We start from the raw sequence: 17812 nt of genomic DNA on the forward strand, positions 1-17812 counted from the left end.
GCTGTGTCACACGATGCGAAATAATATAAAAATAAGACAAGGCCACTTGGGAAATTCTTTCAGATTACTTTCCAATTCTACAGATATTTTTCTCGGTTTATTGTTGGAACCTGCTATCGATACGTTTGCTGTTTATTTAATTTCTATTACCATTGTTTTTCTTCTTTTTTTTTTTCATGCTGAAACTGTAGAAAAGCTACTTCGTTTCCGATTTCCATGATTTTTGGATATGTTGCAGGGATGAACGTTTTTTCGAACAACTTTTTCCCGTATCCACGTGTAACCGAACGCATTGTTCGTCGACCGGCTATCTTTTGTTTATAGTAATAATAAACGAGAGCTGGACCAGCTTCAAGCGCTGTGCACAAACGCATATACCAGGCTGTACGAAATGTGTGTTATAGCCCAGTTAAAAATGAATATCGTCGCTGTATTGTGTTTGTGTTAGATTTGTCAATCCTCGTTACGCGTACATACAGGAGAACGTTGTTTGAAAAACGTTGATCTCTACGGCATGTGCAAAAATCATGAAAACCAGAGACAAAGTAGCTTTCTTACAATTTCTCCTTCTGTAAGTTACAAGAGTAAAAGTATGTGTCATTTGTCTGATAATTCTGGCAGAGTTAAACAACGTCGAGAAGTCGATCAACATCGATCGAACTATAATCATTTTTCTGCAAAATTTTCAATACAAATTTCATAGATCTTTCAACTCAACTAAGATTATGATCGTCAACACGAATTAAATAGCCCTAGATCTGCGTTCATAAATTCTATATACGTAGATACACATTTGGAACGCTCTAACGACAAACTTTTCCTAATTGTTAAGTTTCCAAGAAAATTTCATCGTTTATAGGTAAAAATGATTGTTAGGAGGATATTCGATAATCCGGAGTGAAAGTTTGCTGGTGCAGTGCGACCGAGAAAAGTCTGAGAGCCGTAGCTTAGGGGGCGGAATCGATCTAGCTCTCAAGGATACCGAATACTGGCACAATCGCCGATTAATTCTCTCAGGTCTCAGGCTGGATTTAGGGATCGTAAAAATGTCGTTCGCGGAGAAAAACGATAGGGGAAAAAACGAGCTTTCTAAAACGGCAAGATAGTCCCGTACAACCATTACCGGCCACCGCTTCTACAGCTCGACGTTCCTCATTGATTTACGAGAATCGATCCGTTTATCGCCTTTATGTAAACGCTCGGCAAATAAAGCGTCCGAATGGTCGCAACACGGAAATATAACGTGAATTTATGGTGTGCTAATTTCTCCAAGAAGAAACACGCTTTTTAGTCCGAAACCATATCCAACTTGTTACTTTTGTAACACCTGAGACACTGCTCTTATTTTTTCTAAATATATACCGCCGTTTAAAAGAATCCGGAAACTTGCTTCTTCTTGACAAAGTGTATTTTTAATTACAAAATTACGAAAAAATCAAACTACCACACAGTAGCGACTGAAAACAAATTGCCATAATTGTAAGGATAAATCGATTTATACAACAGAAATATATACTGTCGTTTAAAAGAATCCGGAAACTTGCTTCTTTTTGACAAAGTGTATTTTTAATTACAAAATTACGAAAAAATGAAACTACCACAGAGTAGCGACTGAAAACAAATTGTCATAATTATAAGGATAAATCGATTTATACGAGAGAAATATATACTGTTGTTTAAAAGAATCCGGAAACTTGCTTCTTTTTGACAAAGTGTATTTTTAATTACAAAATTACGAAAAAATGAAACTACCACACAGTAGCGATTGAAAACAAACAGCCATAATTGTAAGGATAAATCGATTTATACGACAGAAATATATACTGTTGTTTAAAAGAATCCGGAATCTTGCTTCTTTTTGACAAAGTGTATTTTTAATTACAAAATTACGAAAAAATCAAACGACCACACAGTAGCGATTGAAAACAAACAGCCATAATTGTAAGGATGAATCGATTTATACGAGAGAAATTAGGTAGTTACTAAATCCCATATGCATACGTGTGCATAATGTATGTGCATGTTGCTGATATTTCGGAAAATATTGAATAATTTATCGACATCGGAGTGTATTTGTTCGTTACGTGTGGTAACATTAATCCTATAAATCGATCGATTCAACATTATGATGAAATACAAATACTTGGCAATAATTTACGTAATTCGTAGTAGTCATTACGAATTTCATATTCTTCATTCTTATGATCAAATAAATCTTTAATATCAACGTATTAATCATATACGTTCCCAATATATCGTTTCTAAAGTCTATCTTTTCTTGTACAAAAAGATTTCATATTTTTAACTAATATTTCATAAAGTGTATCGTATTTTTCCATTCTTCCTTTCAAGAAATATCTCTTACGCATTCAAGCCATTTTCCCCTGATCGATTTCTTCTAAAACTTCAAATGCTAACATGCACGTACAAATCCATCGTCGATGAAAGTACAATACCTACAATACATGCAAACCATACCATGGAGTTGCAACGTCATTTACAAGATATCTGTTCTTACAATTTCTCTTATCTGTTACGGTTCAGCCATTATCTATGCTAACAAACCACGTACAAGCGTTTACACACTATGTCGACTATCAACAATCGGAGAATTTTCGAAAGTTTCCGCGCGTCGAAGAATTATCGAATTCCTTCTCACGGAGAAAGTGGAACAGATCAACGAGAGATCCTGTAGACTTCCTAATTCTATGGCCGTGCACGTGTAAAGGCATTACGAGGCCCGAGAAGGCTGATATCATGCAGTCGGATAGGATCCCGGTTATAGCAAGCGAATCTCGCGTAATTAATTTTAAGCCGAGGTCGTCCTGCTGATTCAGCCTTTGCTTTTCATTTCCCAGTCGATTACTATCCGGTTGCATAGGATTTGAATTATCGCGAGTGTTCTCTGCTGACGGATTGCTAAGATAACGAATTTCGTATCCTTGTCATGGATAGCAGGCGTTTCGAACGATGGGAAAAATTAGAAATAACGTTGAGAAAATGGAAAGATACAGACTGACGAAGAAAACTAATATCAGCTTAGAGTTTAGTTTTGTAGAATGGAAACGTGATCGTTAACTCTGCGGGAATTAATTGTTGGGAATTAATTAATTTTGTAGATTCGTGACGCAGGATGACAGAGACAGAATTACTATATCGTGTAGGGATATTACTCGAGACTATGACGTATTTCTTTCGTTATGAATTGTCCGATAATTTATACCTATTTGTACTTTTACTAGATAGAAAATGTTAATAGAGACGCAGAATTTGCGAAATTCCATCAGAAAGAGTTGGAATATTCATGAAATTTCAAAGAGATATCTACCGTTTCGATTCACGTAAAGCTTTATTTCTAAAAATATGCTCGTGCTCTGAAAAAAATAACGGAAGCAGCTAGATTTACTTTTCCATCTTTCAAATAGAATTTTCATCGACCAGTAAATCTACAAATCTCAATGAATAATTTATCTTTCGAAAACCAATTTCCTCGTTATACAATATCACATAATTGCTTTCCTTTCTGTAAATAAAGTATCGCGAATCAATTTGTCGAACATTTCGTATGAATTTTTCAACCAATCTCTGTTACCTTAAATAGCGGATAGTAAAATAAGTAAAAATGTGAATACACGCGCTGAAGGTGCGCGCAATATTTCGAATCAACTGATCAAGTAGATCTGGAAATATCAGAGAAAATATTTTATAAATTCATTTTTCAAGAAATATAGCGCTTAAACGTACTTTTGATCGTCCTCCGCTACTGATAGTTACGTCTTTCAAATCGTCGTAACATCGTTGCAAGTTAAATGAAAGATCAAATATTTCTTTCGTATTTTTGGGAAATTCGGTCATTGAAATGTTGAACATACGCGTAAATTGTATGGAAATTATATCTTGTAAGAAAGCGCAGAAAAAGAAATGGATTCTTCCAAAGATATAAAGCATAATAAAATATCTTCTTAACGGGGTTGCAGAAGATATTTTCGGGAAAAAGAATGGAATCTTGTTCGAAAGGAAACGTCCCGTCGTCGAGTATCAATCGCAAGAATTTTCAAATCGGTGCCAGCTGATGTTGAATTATTTGCGTGCGAGACTCTTTTTCTCTTCGATAAGGTATTTCTCTATTTGAACGGAGCGATGCATAATTCAATTTTATTTTCCATCTTGGTCGAACATCGGAAGAATGTCGACGCTGGACAGTGAGTCTCGAGACATCGTTCTTTTTTCTGACCAGTTCGAAAAAGCTGAAAAACGTTGTTTTCATGGAAAGGAACGCGAGAAGAAGCGGAAACGCGAATCGTGAGCCGCCTGTAAAGTGCTTACATATTTCGTATCGAGCAAGTGAGAAGCGATTGTGACGTGATTGTAAATGAGATTTTCTTCACATTTTCTGGAAATATTGGCAAAAGCAAAGAAAGGATTTTAGTTGTTCGTGGACGCAATGCTTTTGGTTGAAAACGATATCGGAGATCGATGTTAAAGTATTTTGAAAGTGTTATATATAAATACGAAATTTTAAAAACCGATAATTTCAGTTTAACCCGAATCCCAGTTTAATTTAAATCGAAACATTTAAAAAGTCAATAGTATTATCGCGTGCAATACATATTTAAAGAAGTTATTTTAGTTTTACGATAATTTTCCAATGCTTAAATTTCGTTCGTATCGTTAAGAAATTTTAATTTAGAAAATTTTATATCGGCTGAATATTTTATCTTTACAACGTTTAAGCTCCGCGAATCCTTCAAACGCTTCAGGCTTATCAAATTTTCCACGTCCCCTAAAGTTTTCAGAGCTTCTGAATGTTTCACGTTCTTGCAATTTTGCAAATTTTTGGATTCGTTGAGAACGTTCAATCTTTCAAACGTTTTAGATCAACCAAACCCACGAAGATCTTCGAATCTTCGAACCGAAAGCCCTCACTTTTCAAATCTTCCTCGAAGTCTTTCAAACTCGATTCTTCAAAAGTTGCTAACCATTAAAAATCGTGTTAAAGTCTTCGAACTTCGTGTTTCAAGCTTTCGAAGCTTTTAATATTTCCGTCGCTTTTGTACCGTTGAAAGCTTCTAAATCTCGTTAAATTACTAAAATCCCGTTATTCTCGTTCACGCGTGCAACGTCGTGTTAATGTCATATTTTTCTACCAACAAATATATCTGAAATTTTGAAAAACGCCACCGGAAAACTCGTACGTCTCCTCGTCTGGATCATCGTACGTAGATAATTAAATTCTACGAAACCTACTTTTCATGTATTTTCTCATTAGAAATATGTCTTCCCACAGCGATACAAAAATCGTAGATTATTTTTTTGTTATGAAAAGGAAGCATCCGAGGAAGGAAAACAAAACGTTAAACAGAACTCTGCGAGAAGCAAATTCCTCCGAATTTTCCATATTCGATAAAACTTGAAAAATTGGACCATCTGCGGGTCTGTTAGCCGCGCAACGTTTCTAGACCGACTTAATTGTAACCGGTGTGCACACGGAACGTAATATACCGGACATGACACGCGCGTGCACACGCACGCACGCTCGGCTTGGCTCGAAATTAACCGAGGGTCGGTCAGGGCTGTGTTCCGGTGTGAGTCGGGGTTGACCTCGTTGCCGCGTCGCGGCAAACGGGACGGTTCGTTTAATAAGCGACGTATTATGATTAATGCGCTTCGTGTAGAAACGGCCGAGGAGTTTCGTCGTACGACGTTGCGGAGTATAGCCAGCGACTCGGTGCCTCTTTATCGCCGTTATAAAAGAGACCAATCGAGGATCGGGGGTGAAGATTAACGCCAGGTAATTAATAAAAGCCGCTTGAAACGTTCCAACGCCGATGAAAGAAATCGATTTGAAAGCGTTTTGCCGGTAATTTTCCTGGAATCCGATATTTTTTGAACAGTGAACGATTCGAATGACAGGCTAATTCGTATTCTTCTGTCGATAGATCAGGTTCTACGCTAATCTCGCGTTCGTTGCTCGTAAATTTCTAGATATCAAAATCTTTGTACAAATCGTTTATTTGCCATGGGAAACGAGTCACGTAAAAGTTACGAACGAATGTTCGTGCCTTGTACGCGTGTCTATGTAATTTAGAAACGAAAGTGTTAAGCTGTTGCTGTAGATGGGAGGGTGATTCGGCTGGTGCGCGAGTAGCAGTCATTTAGTTTGGTTGTTCGACGACGCGGCTCGGCACTCGGAAATGAAAGTTGAACCGAAGCGAATAGAACGAGGTAATTTATTTCGTGGGAATTAATTCGATAAGTTGACGGCCACGTTTCCGGGATATAACCGACAGATTCAATGAAAATCCTATTGAAACCGATAGGCGGGTTGAGTGGTTGAAAAGTTGATTCGATTGGATTGGTTATCGAGCCGTGTTTGTCTTCGGTTTAAGCATGAATGTATGCATGTTGGTTACGCGTGTAATTGCATGCTGATAGATTTATAAGCTGTCGGATATTTTATGCTTATATTGCAGGTTTTTAAGGCGAACGTTTTAATGAAATACAGTAGAACTCTCTTTTATTTTCAACCGTTTTAATCCACCTTCACCCTTAACCAACTGCATTTTCATTTTAAATTAAACCTTGTTTTCTCTGTTGCTACTGTAATATCGAGTTTAAATGTTTGATAAACATCGTTCTTTTATTCGTTCGAACATTTAACGCAAATGAATTAGCCTGTTTCTAAAGCGTTGCGAAGGGCGCGGGACATTCAATCGTATCAAAACACGAAAAATACGTAGAGTCCTTAAATATGTAAAAAAATCTTTGAAAAATGAAAAAGAAAACTTTTGTTGGAACTAGAGACTGGTTAAAAAAATTCTGTTCCTCAATTTACTGATTTATCTTATTTCTAACAGCAACGTAACGTTCCAAACGTGTGCGTTACATTAATCAATCATCGTGAATAAGCCAGAAAGGGATTTGGATCCCACAGGAGGAAAATGGGGTGTCTATACTACTTAATTTATATAAAATTGATTTTCTTCGTGTCTCATATCGATCGTTGAAACGATACAGGCGCATCTGATGTCGAATTGTTTAAATTCCAAAGTAATTTAATTGTATAAAATTGCTGTTTATCGATCCAGATGTATAAATTCCCGCGGTTATTTTCGGCGCGACAATTTTATCGCGATCAAGATTTATTTTTTGCTTGTTCGTTGAATTATTAATCGCCGATTTCATCCCCCTTTTCGCCAGCGCGCTCCATCGCGGTGTCCCAATCTCACTTCCACTGTTATTTTAAAACGCGCTACACGTACTACACGGAAAGTTGTTTTCTTCGATAAAAACCGGCGTGTTCAAAGGGTTACTTCATCCTGGAAAAGTTGCCCAACGGTTGAAGGTGATAAAATTACGTAGTCGAACCTATTATTAGTTGGAGAAGCTTGGGAAAGGAAGGACAGGAGGCAGGCATTTCAAGCTGCAGGGTTCATCCAGAACGAACTCGACATTTTTAAATATTCAACGGGAGCATATAAAACACGTGGGAGATGAGGGTAAAAATAATTAGCGGAGAGAATTTTTAAAATTTTTCAGTTATCTAAATTTTTTCATTTATTTCGTTCGTTTATTAAATCCAATCTCTTAGCTGTATAATTCGAAAATTTATTCTAATTAGTACAGTAATTTGTAGCTTTAATTGGCGAATAACGTGCATTTAACTCTTCATAACTGTAATTTTCCGTATGCATTTACAAAAGCAAAAATTCTAATATCGCTCGTAGTTTCTTACTTTATAAACGATAAATACACGTATTATAAATACCGATGATACTTAAGATGTGAAATTTACGGTGCGCTATATTTTAGTGTCTTTCTTTTCATGTTACACCGTGAAAACTTTAATATATTCAACGACGTTCAAAAATATTCATATTCAATGGAATAAAATGGAGAAGAAGAAGAAAAATACCAAAGTCTATGCCATATCGTGCAAATGCAAACTATCGCAAAAATAGAAAACTGATATTATCATTCGTAACGTTCGAAATAGCGCGACACGTGCGATATTTTACTCGCACTCTCGCATTGGCACAGTAGTGTACTGTACCAAACGTCGCTTGGTTTTATTTATTTATTTCAACTGAACCAGCAGGAGCGATTGGAGAGTGCGATCTCGAAGCTGTTTCAGAATCCAGTCAAGTATTAATGTACGAGAATTTAATTAGAATCGAAGAGGTTACAGAGCTAAAACGCACGTAACGTTATTTTTGTAGATTCGTCTAATTAGTTAATAAATCGTTAAAGTACTCGAGCATGGAAGAATTAATACCGCGTGGAACGGTTTTACGAGCCACGTAACAATTCTCGGACTCTAATCAATTACTTTATCGATTCCGTAAAAGAATCTCAGAACGATGTTTCATTTTCCAAAAAGTGTTTTGAGAACTAATTTAATAAAAATATCCTTCTCCATCTATTTACTCTACGGTTATGTATTTCTCTCTACTGATATCGAAACAATAAAAACACACTTGAAATCAAATCAAATAAAACAATATATACACACACACACATATCCGCAATAAAACAATAGAAAAATGAGAAGGAGAGCAGGGAAACGAGAAAAACAACAGAAACGATAAGTGACATCGGTTGAAGGGTCCTCTAAGCTTGCCACTCCGACAGTGCATCGGAGTAACGAAGCAACGAAATAATGGAAGAGACTCGTAGGCGTGCTCGAGCCGTCTGTTCGTTTCACCATCGAACGTATCGATTTATTGGTCTATTAACGATGATATTAATTAATGAAACCGGCTCGTAACGATGCGTTGCATCGTCGACATCGATACATATCCGTCGGCCAATATACCGAATACCGGATAGAAAGCGGACAGTTGTGTTCTCAACAATCCATAATGCTATTTTGCATTTGATATCGGATCGTTATTGGAATCGATACGTTTCATTGTGTATCAGCTTGCAAATTGTCGAAACGTAGCTGCCAAGTAATAAACCTTTCGTTGCAGATTGAATAAATGAATATATACGGGGTTACGTTTGTTTTTATTATCGGCTATTCCATGATGATGGATTCGGCGTTAGGTATATAATTACATTGATGTGCATATAAATAGAGAAACGTTCATTATTTTTGTTCTATAGCGTAGAATTTAAGAATAGATTAAATTTATAACTTGACGAGCCTTACAGGCGAGGTACATATTTGAAAGTTACTTATATTTGAGACATTGAGAGCGAAAGTAGACTAACTACAAACGAAATTAAACGGATAGAACGTAATAAAGTAAACGAAATTCTAGTTATAGAAGATCGAACAAGGATCTATAGTCTTTTATCTATTTCAAGATTCGTGTACGATAATAATATTTGCTCACGTACACGGGCAGACGGAATTTTTGAACGCTAATATCATGCGTCACCATTTTCGGCGAGCTCGAATCGCGGCTGCAATCGAATCAGACTTTCCATCGCATTAGGAAACAATAATAGGTATTTTATTCCGGTAACGAACCAGTTAATTTCCAAATGGACGCATTACCATTGCGAGTTGATTTATTAAACATTGGCTTATTGCGGGTTGTTTACGAGTTGACTCATTGAACATTGGCTTATAATTTTACACTGTGTTTACCGAGTTGCGCGAGATAAAAACGAAAATATGTATAATATGTCTTTGAACTATAAATATTCAAGCAGACGATAATTCTCTTCCTCTCTTTCTTCCCCGTTTACGAAAGTGAAAAATTATTTCGAAGAAATGTTCGTTGAAATTAATTCCACTGTTTATTTATTATATTATATAAATTAAATCATACGTTAATGGAGATTTATTTCCTCTAAATGTTATTAACGAACGTTGTATTTCGTCTATTCTGTATACTTTTGTATATTTAAATTTCCTAAAATTCCAGTTCTTTATACAATTCGTTGAATTTCCTAAAGGCGCACAGTTTCGTGAGCAATTTTATAAACACGAAACAAATCTTTTTAGCTTGGCCTTTGTACTTTTATTACGTTCCGTATCTATGCTAGCCGAATTGATAAAAATTCCCAGAAAATCTACAAAAACTGGAATCTCGAAAGATTCGAACTGGCCTTTTTCGTTCGATGAAATTCTCTTCTCTATTTTCTATGCAGATTTTCCAGCTTCTTTTTCGACGAAATCGCACATCGATATCGCGGAAATTCCTGAAAATTCCCTTCGATGAAATTGATACAATTTTGCGCCTGTACATCGAATTGATTAGAATTCACAAACAAGTACTATTAAATATAAGAATACAATTAGGTCGAAGACATATTCGAACGTGTATAAAATATACGTAAAACGTGCATTGAACGGTGAATAAAGCGTTAACGTGTTGATTTCAGGCTAGGCATATCGATTGATCCTTCGAAGAATTTCGATAGAGGCGAGTGAGTCAGTGGAACGATGCATAATAAATCAGACTTAAAAGAGGCGAACGCGCCTGGCTAGTAGAAAGGCTTAAATTTAATCGGACAGGACGCAGAGGACCATTTGACCTCCGCGAAATTCGTTTAACCAGAGCTGCAAATTGGAAACTTGGTATTACATGCAAATTCAAAGCGCTTTAGACTATTCGATTAATTAATTTTCGTTGCGTATTTATTATCGGTATTAAACGATGAAATTAGTACAATAACGATGTTTACGGATTCAAGCTCGAGGTCGATTCTCGTCGTAATTATGATGCAAAAGAGATTTCGCAAAATCGATATTCCTTCGTATCTCATTGTATTGAAAACATCGACGGATGTTAATAAGAACGAGAACACGTTTTCGCGTTAAATGCACGTTTGTTCTCGCATAAAATGTCCTGTCGCAATTTTCCGCTTATATTTAATTTATGTCGCAACTTTCGATCTCACCGTGCATTTTCCTGTGATTCGCGAAATTGTAACACGATGAAAACAGCAAAAAAGCAAGGGGCGGATGGAGCAACGAACGTATATTCGTTTCCAGCCAGGAAATTGGCTTCGTCGTACTGGAAGCGTCTGCATGTTCCCATAAATCTCTGTTCGTAAGTTGAAATTGAAGTTAATTCATAAAATCATTAGAGGATTATCAAAAACACGTGTTTAGAATCCTTCGTATCATAATTAACGATTTCGTTAATTGCATATAATTATATCAAACATTTTTCTTCTCCTTATTCGATTCGCTGCTTCTCTCACTGCTTCGATTGATTTTGTCTATTCAAACCAATTAAAGATTCGTTATTACGAATGGTTCTATCGATCCAACCAAGCAAACACAAACGAGGAAGTTTTATAGACCCGATAAATTGACACGTTATTTGTATAATTATACAACGAAGATTGTCTTCAAGGCAATAATTAGAAAGGAAGACAGACATCTGTATACAAGTAGCGAGGTCAAATACCGAGGCGAAGACGACTCTCTAATTATTTTGAGCAGTGTAGTTGTCGTTATTTGATTCTATCGTTATTCTATAAACGATTCTTCCAAATGGGATCCATATTTCGTAGAAATTTTTCTATCCCTAGCCAGCTCGTTACAATTCTTTTGATATCAGAGAATTTTGAAAATCAACGCACGTAATTCTCCATTGATTCACTACCAGGCTCGTTAAAACGACGGGTTGCATTTAATTGTACAACTGCTAAAAATATGCAAATACTGGTGGCAAAATTAACGTTGACTGTTACTGAAACGGAAATATAATTACATTTACCCCACCTATACATTTTCATTACGTATAGTACAACGTACGTGTTTCGATATATACTATGAATCGATTGTTCTAACGTTAACTTAATATACGTAGACAAAACATTTCCATAACTCTTGCGAACAATTCCTTCAAATCTTTACCATGTATCTCCAAGTATTCTCTTACACAAATACAAAATTCCAACCTATTGATCATTTATCTCACGATCTAGATTATCACGTTTCATGTATACAAAGCCAGTAGATGTCTTAATCCTAATGATCGGAAATGTTCCGATACACAAACTTGCGCACTGTGTACGTACATACATATGTTTTATGTATACAAATTCAGTAGATATCCTGATCCTTCTAATCAGAAATGTTCATATATATATATATGTAGTTGTGTATTATGTACGCTTATACGTTTCATACATACAAACTCGCTAGTTATCCTAATCCTCATGACCAGAAATGTTCATATACTGTACACAGTACGCACATATGTGCTCGTGCAGCTCGTCCATGTATCGGTGGGAGCGCGAGAATGTACCAATTCACCGTTAACCATGGCCTTAGGGCTTCCGTGTTTCAATCTGAGCAGAGGAGTACCGGCGGATGTGCATCTCGCGGCAAGATTAAGGCACGTACACATCGCGCGAGTCTGGGCCTCGTGAGTGTGCTTCCTCGCGAGAAAATACGCTCCGCCGGAACATACGAAACGAACCAACGATTTCTCCGAATCGTTACGTTTTCTCCATCTCCGTGTCCCTCCGTGCTAGAGAGGTTCGTCGATGAACGTCCCAAAGAATTTTCGTATCGTTCGATATCGCTGGAAAGTGGAGCTATCGGCGAAAAAAACGAGCATCGTGTTGTACAGGCTGTTTCAAAATATATCGCATATACGTAGCGGGCATTTACGTGGCCATTGAGATTTATTTTTCTTCAATGTGTAGGCGTGGTTTAATTTTCCAATGGAAACGTTTGTACGTGGGAAACAAATGCACGATGAATGTATTTATGCAGGCGTAGATTGATCCCACGCATTCTCTAAACGAATTTGACATTTTTTTATGGGTCACATGGCATAAGTTTAATCATGAAGATAGACTTCATCGTGTAATTTAATTGTCAAAAGAGTCTAGATCGGTGGAATTGTAATTACCGGTGGATTAAAAATTATTATCAGGAAGATCTGAATGCAAAAGGTAGCGAATATCGATGCTAATCCATAAATGTACAGTGTTTTCGACGACTTACAAAACGATTATCTCTTTATCCTCGAAATTTTCTGCGTCTCTGATTTCACGTATAAAAAGTAGGTATTTTCGATTCTTTATGGGAAATTTGACAGGCTGATATTTTAGAAAATTCAAATCCACTCGACTGGATCTCACAAAGTTATGAATAAAATTTCTAGATGTCGGGGAAATGATAGAGGAGGAACGAAAGGCGGATGACGTATTATAATGATAGATACGATGACGACATGACTGCTACCTACTGCTAACATAATGACTGATATCTTCGTGGTATTCTTACTTTGTTACTGGCAGGGCTTTTATTAGGAGGACGATTAAATGTAATTTATTCGTTTCAACAGTTACGTGTTTGCAATGGAATTTCGTTGAGAAGGAATTGTGAAAGAATGGCGAAGATAAAAAGGCAACGACAAGGTAACAATATACGGAACAACTATAGCTGATCAGATTTGTTTGTATTTTCGGCGTTAAATTGAGAGTAGAAGATCAAAGTTTCTACATAATTTGCGTTTAGAATGAAATTACACACTTGTTCACGTTACACAGGTTGGAATTTCTCGTCTTTCTACTTGATACATTCTTTTGTGATTTACCATTAACCCTTCACACAGTGTAACTAACAGAGACTCAGGCAAGCTGTTAAATATAGCGTACTATAAATTTCACATCTTAAATGTCATCATTAAACTGTGTATTTTTATGCGTTTATGGGAAGTTTGAAGGCACAGAATGTACGCAAAACGCAAAGATATTTCAAATATTCAAATCATAGTATTCGTTATAATATTTAGTAAGTAAAACAACTATCTACCTAGGTTCCATTTTTTAAATTATACTCATAAATATCGCAATCTAGTCATTATGTGTAACGTCAATTATTATCATTTATTTTCTAGAAAAAGGTGATTAGTTTTAAAGTCGTTCGTTCTAAATTCTTCGTTGCTTTATTATATCATCAAAAGATTGCAACGAAATTCTCCAAGCTGATAGGAATTTTCTTGCGCTCAGCTGTCAGATCAATGAAAATATTTTCGATACTTCAAATTTTAGAGAAAATATATTACTGAATTAATAGGGTATCACGGTCTGGCATCATATAGTTATCAACATCCAGGCTTCCTGGTAAATTATATCCATTTGCAAGGTATAATATATTTCGACGAAGTCAGCGTCAGTGTGTCATTTCATCCGTAATTAAGCTAGCCGCAATGTTGATGAAACGTCGGAATAGATTTCGCAAAAGTATACAGTTTACATCAGAAAGCTTCGTTTTTGGATACAAATATGATAATAATTTTTAGAAGCGATTAAATTTGTATTATAAATCTCGCGAAAATGATGGTGTTTGTAAATAAAACAAAAATTCTGTATGTTGTAAATTATTGAAAGCTAATTTTAAATTACTATAAACTAAATAGATAAAATCTATTTTGAAAAATACCAGTTTTCCGTAATTTTTTCGAATGTTATCTTTCCCGAGTAAACAAATTGCAAATAATAATTAAATTGATAAAAAGTACGAGGTAAGAATATGCTTATTAGAAAATTACAAAATGCAAATATTCTTAGTAAAAGATAGAACAGTAGAAGCAAAGCTATACTTACTCAGGAAGTATGGAATAACCTTGGAATTATTGATTGCCCAGTGACATTGACACTGATTAGCACTTAAAGATCGTCCACAGCTTTCTTCTATTATTAGCTGATTATCTGATCAATTAAAACATCGTGTCTATTGGAAACCACTCTCTAAAAAAAGCCCACGGATACTCTAAATATTTCCAAAATACTCGTATTCTGACATTAGTACGTTCCATTCGCTAAGCAAAGTACATTCTAACACTGGCAAAACGTGCAAACAATCTTTAAGAAATTAACGCTCGAAAACCTTCTTCGGCCGCAGTAAAAATGACCGCATAATAAGAATTCGCGAACAATCGCACAAAATACCAGACTTTATCTGTACGATAACAACGACGACACGGTAATAGCGCGGAAATGTTTCCTATTGTTCTTCCTGCTTAACGAATCGCCTTCGTTTTTCATTTTTAACGCATAAAAGACACGCGTAATATATCTTCCTAATTTCTTCAGGGACAAATTTATTAATTTTTGAAAAATATAGTTACTTCTACTCTTCCGAGGAACGCACGTGGCGAATGGATATTGACGTGGTTCAGTATATCTCTGAATATTTTTACGATGTCAAGTTTCACTATCGTTTAATTTATCGCTTACCATACCGAAACCTATGTACGTTGAATAAATTGAATTTTCCTAGTAATTAGACTCATCGTTCTACACAGCTGATAAAACTATGACGAGAAATATTGGGTTGACAACTAAGTGATTGGGATTTTGTCAATACCACCTAATGACAAAATCCGCAATTACTTAGTTGCCAACCCAATATACAGGGTGGTTGGTAACTGGTGGTACAAGGGGGTGATTTGTTTTCGAGAAAATCGACTTTGAATTTTCGCTCGGTACGCGGTTATAACGGATCTTACTGTAGATCGTTGTCTCGATGGAAAAATTAAAAAAAAAATTTTATTCTATATTTTCGACTCCTTCTTTCGCGTAGAATCACCCCCTTTCCGCTTGTACCACCAGTTACCAACCACCCTGTATAAGGCAACGATCTCTCAAACACCATAATGTTCGAATAAAGTTACTATGATCCGAAACGTGTATTCTTACGTTATTAGAATTTGAAATATATTTTGAAGTAAATAACTCAACAAGAGGATCATCTATCGATCATGGCAATATCTTTTGAATGGAAGAGTATACATATACGTACCCAGTATCCTTATCCTTCAGTTAGTTATCCTTTAAGCGGTTAAAGAAAGAAGGAAGGAAGGAATAAAAATCAGTAGAACACGAACTTCGTCGCGGAAAACGCGTATTGCGAATTGCACGGTCGCGAACGTAATGAAATATTATCGGCACGCCTTGAGCGCCGTTAACGATCCATAGAGGCCGATGGGTTCCCGATCATCGACTTCTTTCGCAAACCGTCGATGCAGGGACAATTCGTTTCTCTTCGATAGTCGCGATCGACCATCTTGCCAACGTTAATTATACTCAAACGTTAGTGAAGATATATGACGCGGCCGATTAATAACGATCCTAGACAATGCTCAATTTATGGCTCGTAGGAGACAACGCTTTTAACGACATTGGTACGCCCCGTTGCGAATGCTGCTCGATGGATCATGGTCTTCCATCGTTTTTCATGGAATAGGTACACTGGAATATCCTTTTTACAGCGATTGCCTATGGAGAGGTATTTGCGTTAAGTTATTGGCTTGTCCCATCGAAAACTTCTTCGTTTCTCGGTGTTTTAAAGCACTTGAAAGGAGGACGATGAAATTGTTTGATTTCCAAATTTTCAAATTCTCCAATATTCGAGTCTTCGAACGGTCGAACGTACGGATGACAACTGAGAAACTGGGTGTTCGTGAGAAGCACGAAGATATCGACCATTCTGAATCTTCGAATCCACGATGTAACGAGAGTACCTTTCGTCGAGAAATGCGCACCTTGTGAGGTTCGATAAAATACGAGCGATCATAGGCGTCGTATCTTGTCAGCTATAAATTCGCTACCTCGTGTCGATTTGTTGGTCTCTCAGTTCGTTCGAAAGTCGATGGCAATAGGATGAGAGTGTTCCTTCTCTTCCGAAACGGAGGATTCGCGGAGAAAGGGAGAAAAGAAGCGAAAGTGGTAATTGAAAAACGAGGCATGGGTTAGCTAGAAAGAGAGGGAGAGAGAGAGAGAGAGAAACGAATAAACGAGAAATGGAAATAGGAGAAAAAGCGTTACACATAGCAGAAAAAGGAATAGAACGGTAAGGAGAACGATCGAAAGTAGTCGATACTAGCAATGCACAGACACGTCGAGGAGGAGAAATAATATTTACAAATGCGATAATTTTCCCACAGGAAGCGATACATCGAAGACGATCTTATACGAATTATACTTCGGGATAGAGGAAAGTTCAGTGCATACGATTATGTTTCTCGGTGTAGAAAGTTTCGCGAAGAGCATTTCTCGCGTTGTATCTTCTCGTACACGATGCAATATATCACCGTGCGATAGTTATCGCGAATCGATAAAATTTACGCGAATTTCGTCTCCGATATTACGGTTCTCGAATTTTGACATTTTAGAATCGTCTCGTGTTCGACTTTCGTTGATTTTCAAATTATCAAGTATCGAATTTTCAAGTACGAAATTTTCTGATGTTCAAGCGTGAAATTTTCTAACTTTTAAATTTAGAAGTTCCCAAATTACGAAATATCCAACCATGCAAATATTCAAATCTCCAAGTATTCAAACTCTCGAATATTTAAGTTTCTCAAATTTCCAAATTGTAAGGTTTTCTAACTCTCGGATCCTCAAGATTTGTAATCATTGTGTTGTTAAATCCTCGAAACTTTTAACGCTCGAGTTCCTAAATTCTCAAATTTCATGACTTTCGCGTTCGAAGAATTCCAAATTGTTTAACGTTTAAACGTCCAAACTTTAGGCAAGACCGAAGGACAATTATGAACGTGATACGTTGTCATACTCACTTTGCAGCCCTCGCAGCTGGTTACGCCGTAATGATAACCGCTCGCTTTGTCACCGCAAACTCTACAGGCCACGAAACTCTTCGCGGGCGTCGAACTGTTCGAATCGGCAGCCGCGTAATGTTGCTCTGGAAAACAAAGCAGACAGAGCTACGTTATGTAACGTGATCGTCATCCGTAAAACTAGGTAAACGTTCTGCCAAATGTATCTCTATTACTTCTTGGAAGGAAGAAATCTATACGAAAACTTTGTCTATAATGACGAGAAACAAATTGCACAGAGTACACGATGATTTATTTCATTTATT

At 36.5% G+C, this 17812-nt stretch overlaps 1 protein-coding gene across 3 annotated transcripts in view; it reads right to left on the reverse strand.

Annotated features, from left to right (window-relative positions):
- The window catches only part of Eip78C (Ecdysone-induced protein 78C), a 140529-nt gene that overhangs the window by 13921 nt on the left and 108796 nt on the right, over positions 1 to 17812 (reverse strand). For all 3 annotated transcript variants that reach the window (XM_033350627.2, XM_076626748.1, XM_076626756.1), the window contains one exon: positions 17508 to 17632. In XM_033350627.2, the coding sequence (XP_033206518.1) occupies positions 17508 to 17632 (125 nt within the window). The remainder of the gene's footprint in view (positions 1 to 17507; positions 17633 to 17812) is intronic.

Source organism: Bombus vancouverensis, chromosome 2, assembly GCF_051014615.1.
Source record: "Bombus vancouverensis nearcticus chromosome 2, iyBomVanc1_principal, whole genome shotgun sequence".
In the NCBI taxonomy this organism is placed as follows: domain Eukaryota; kingdom Metazoa; phylum Arthropoda; class Insecta; order Hymenoptera; family Apidae; genus Bombus; species Bombus vancouverensis.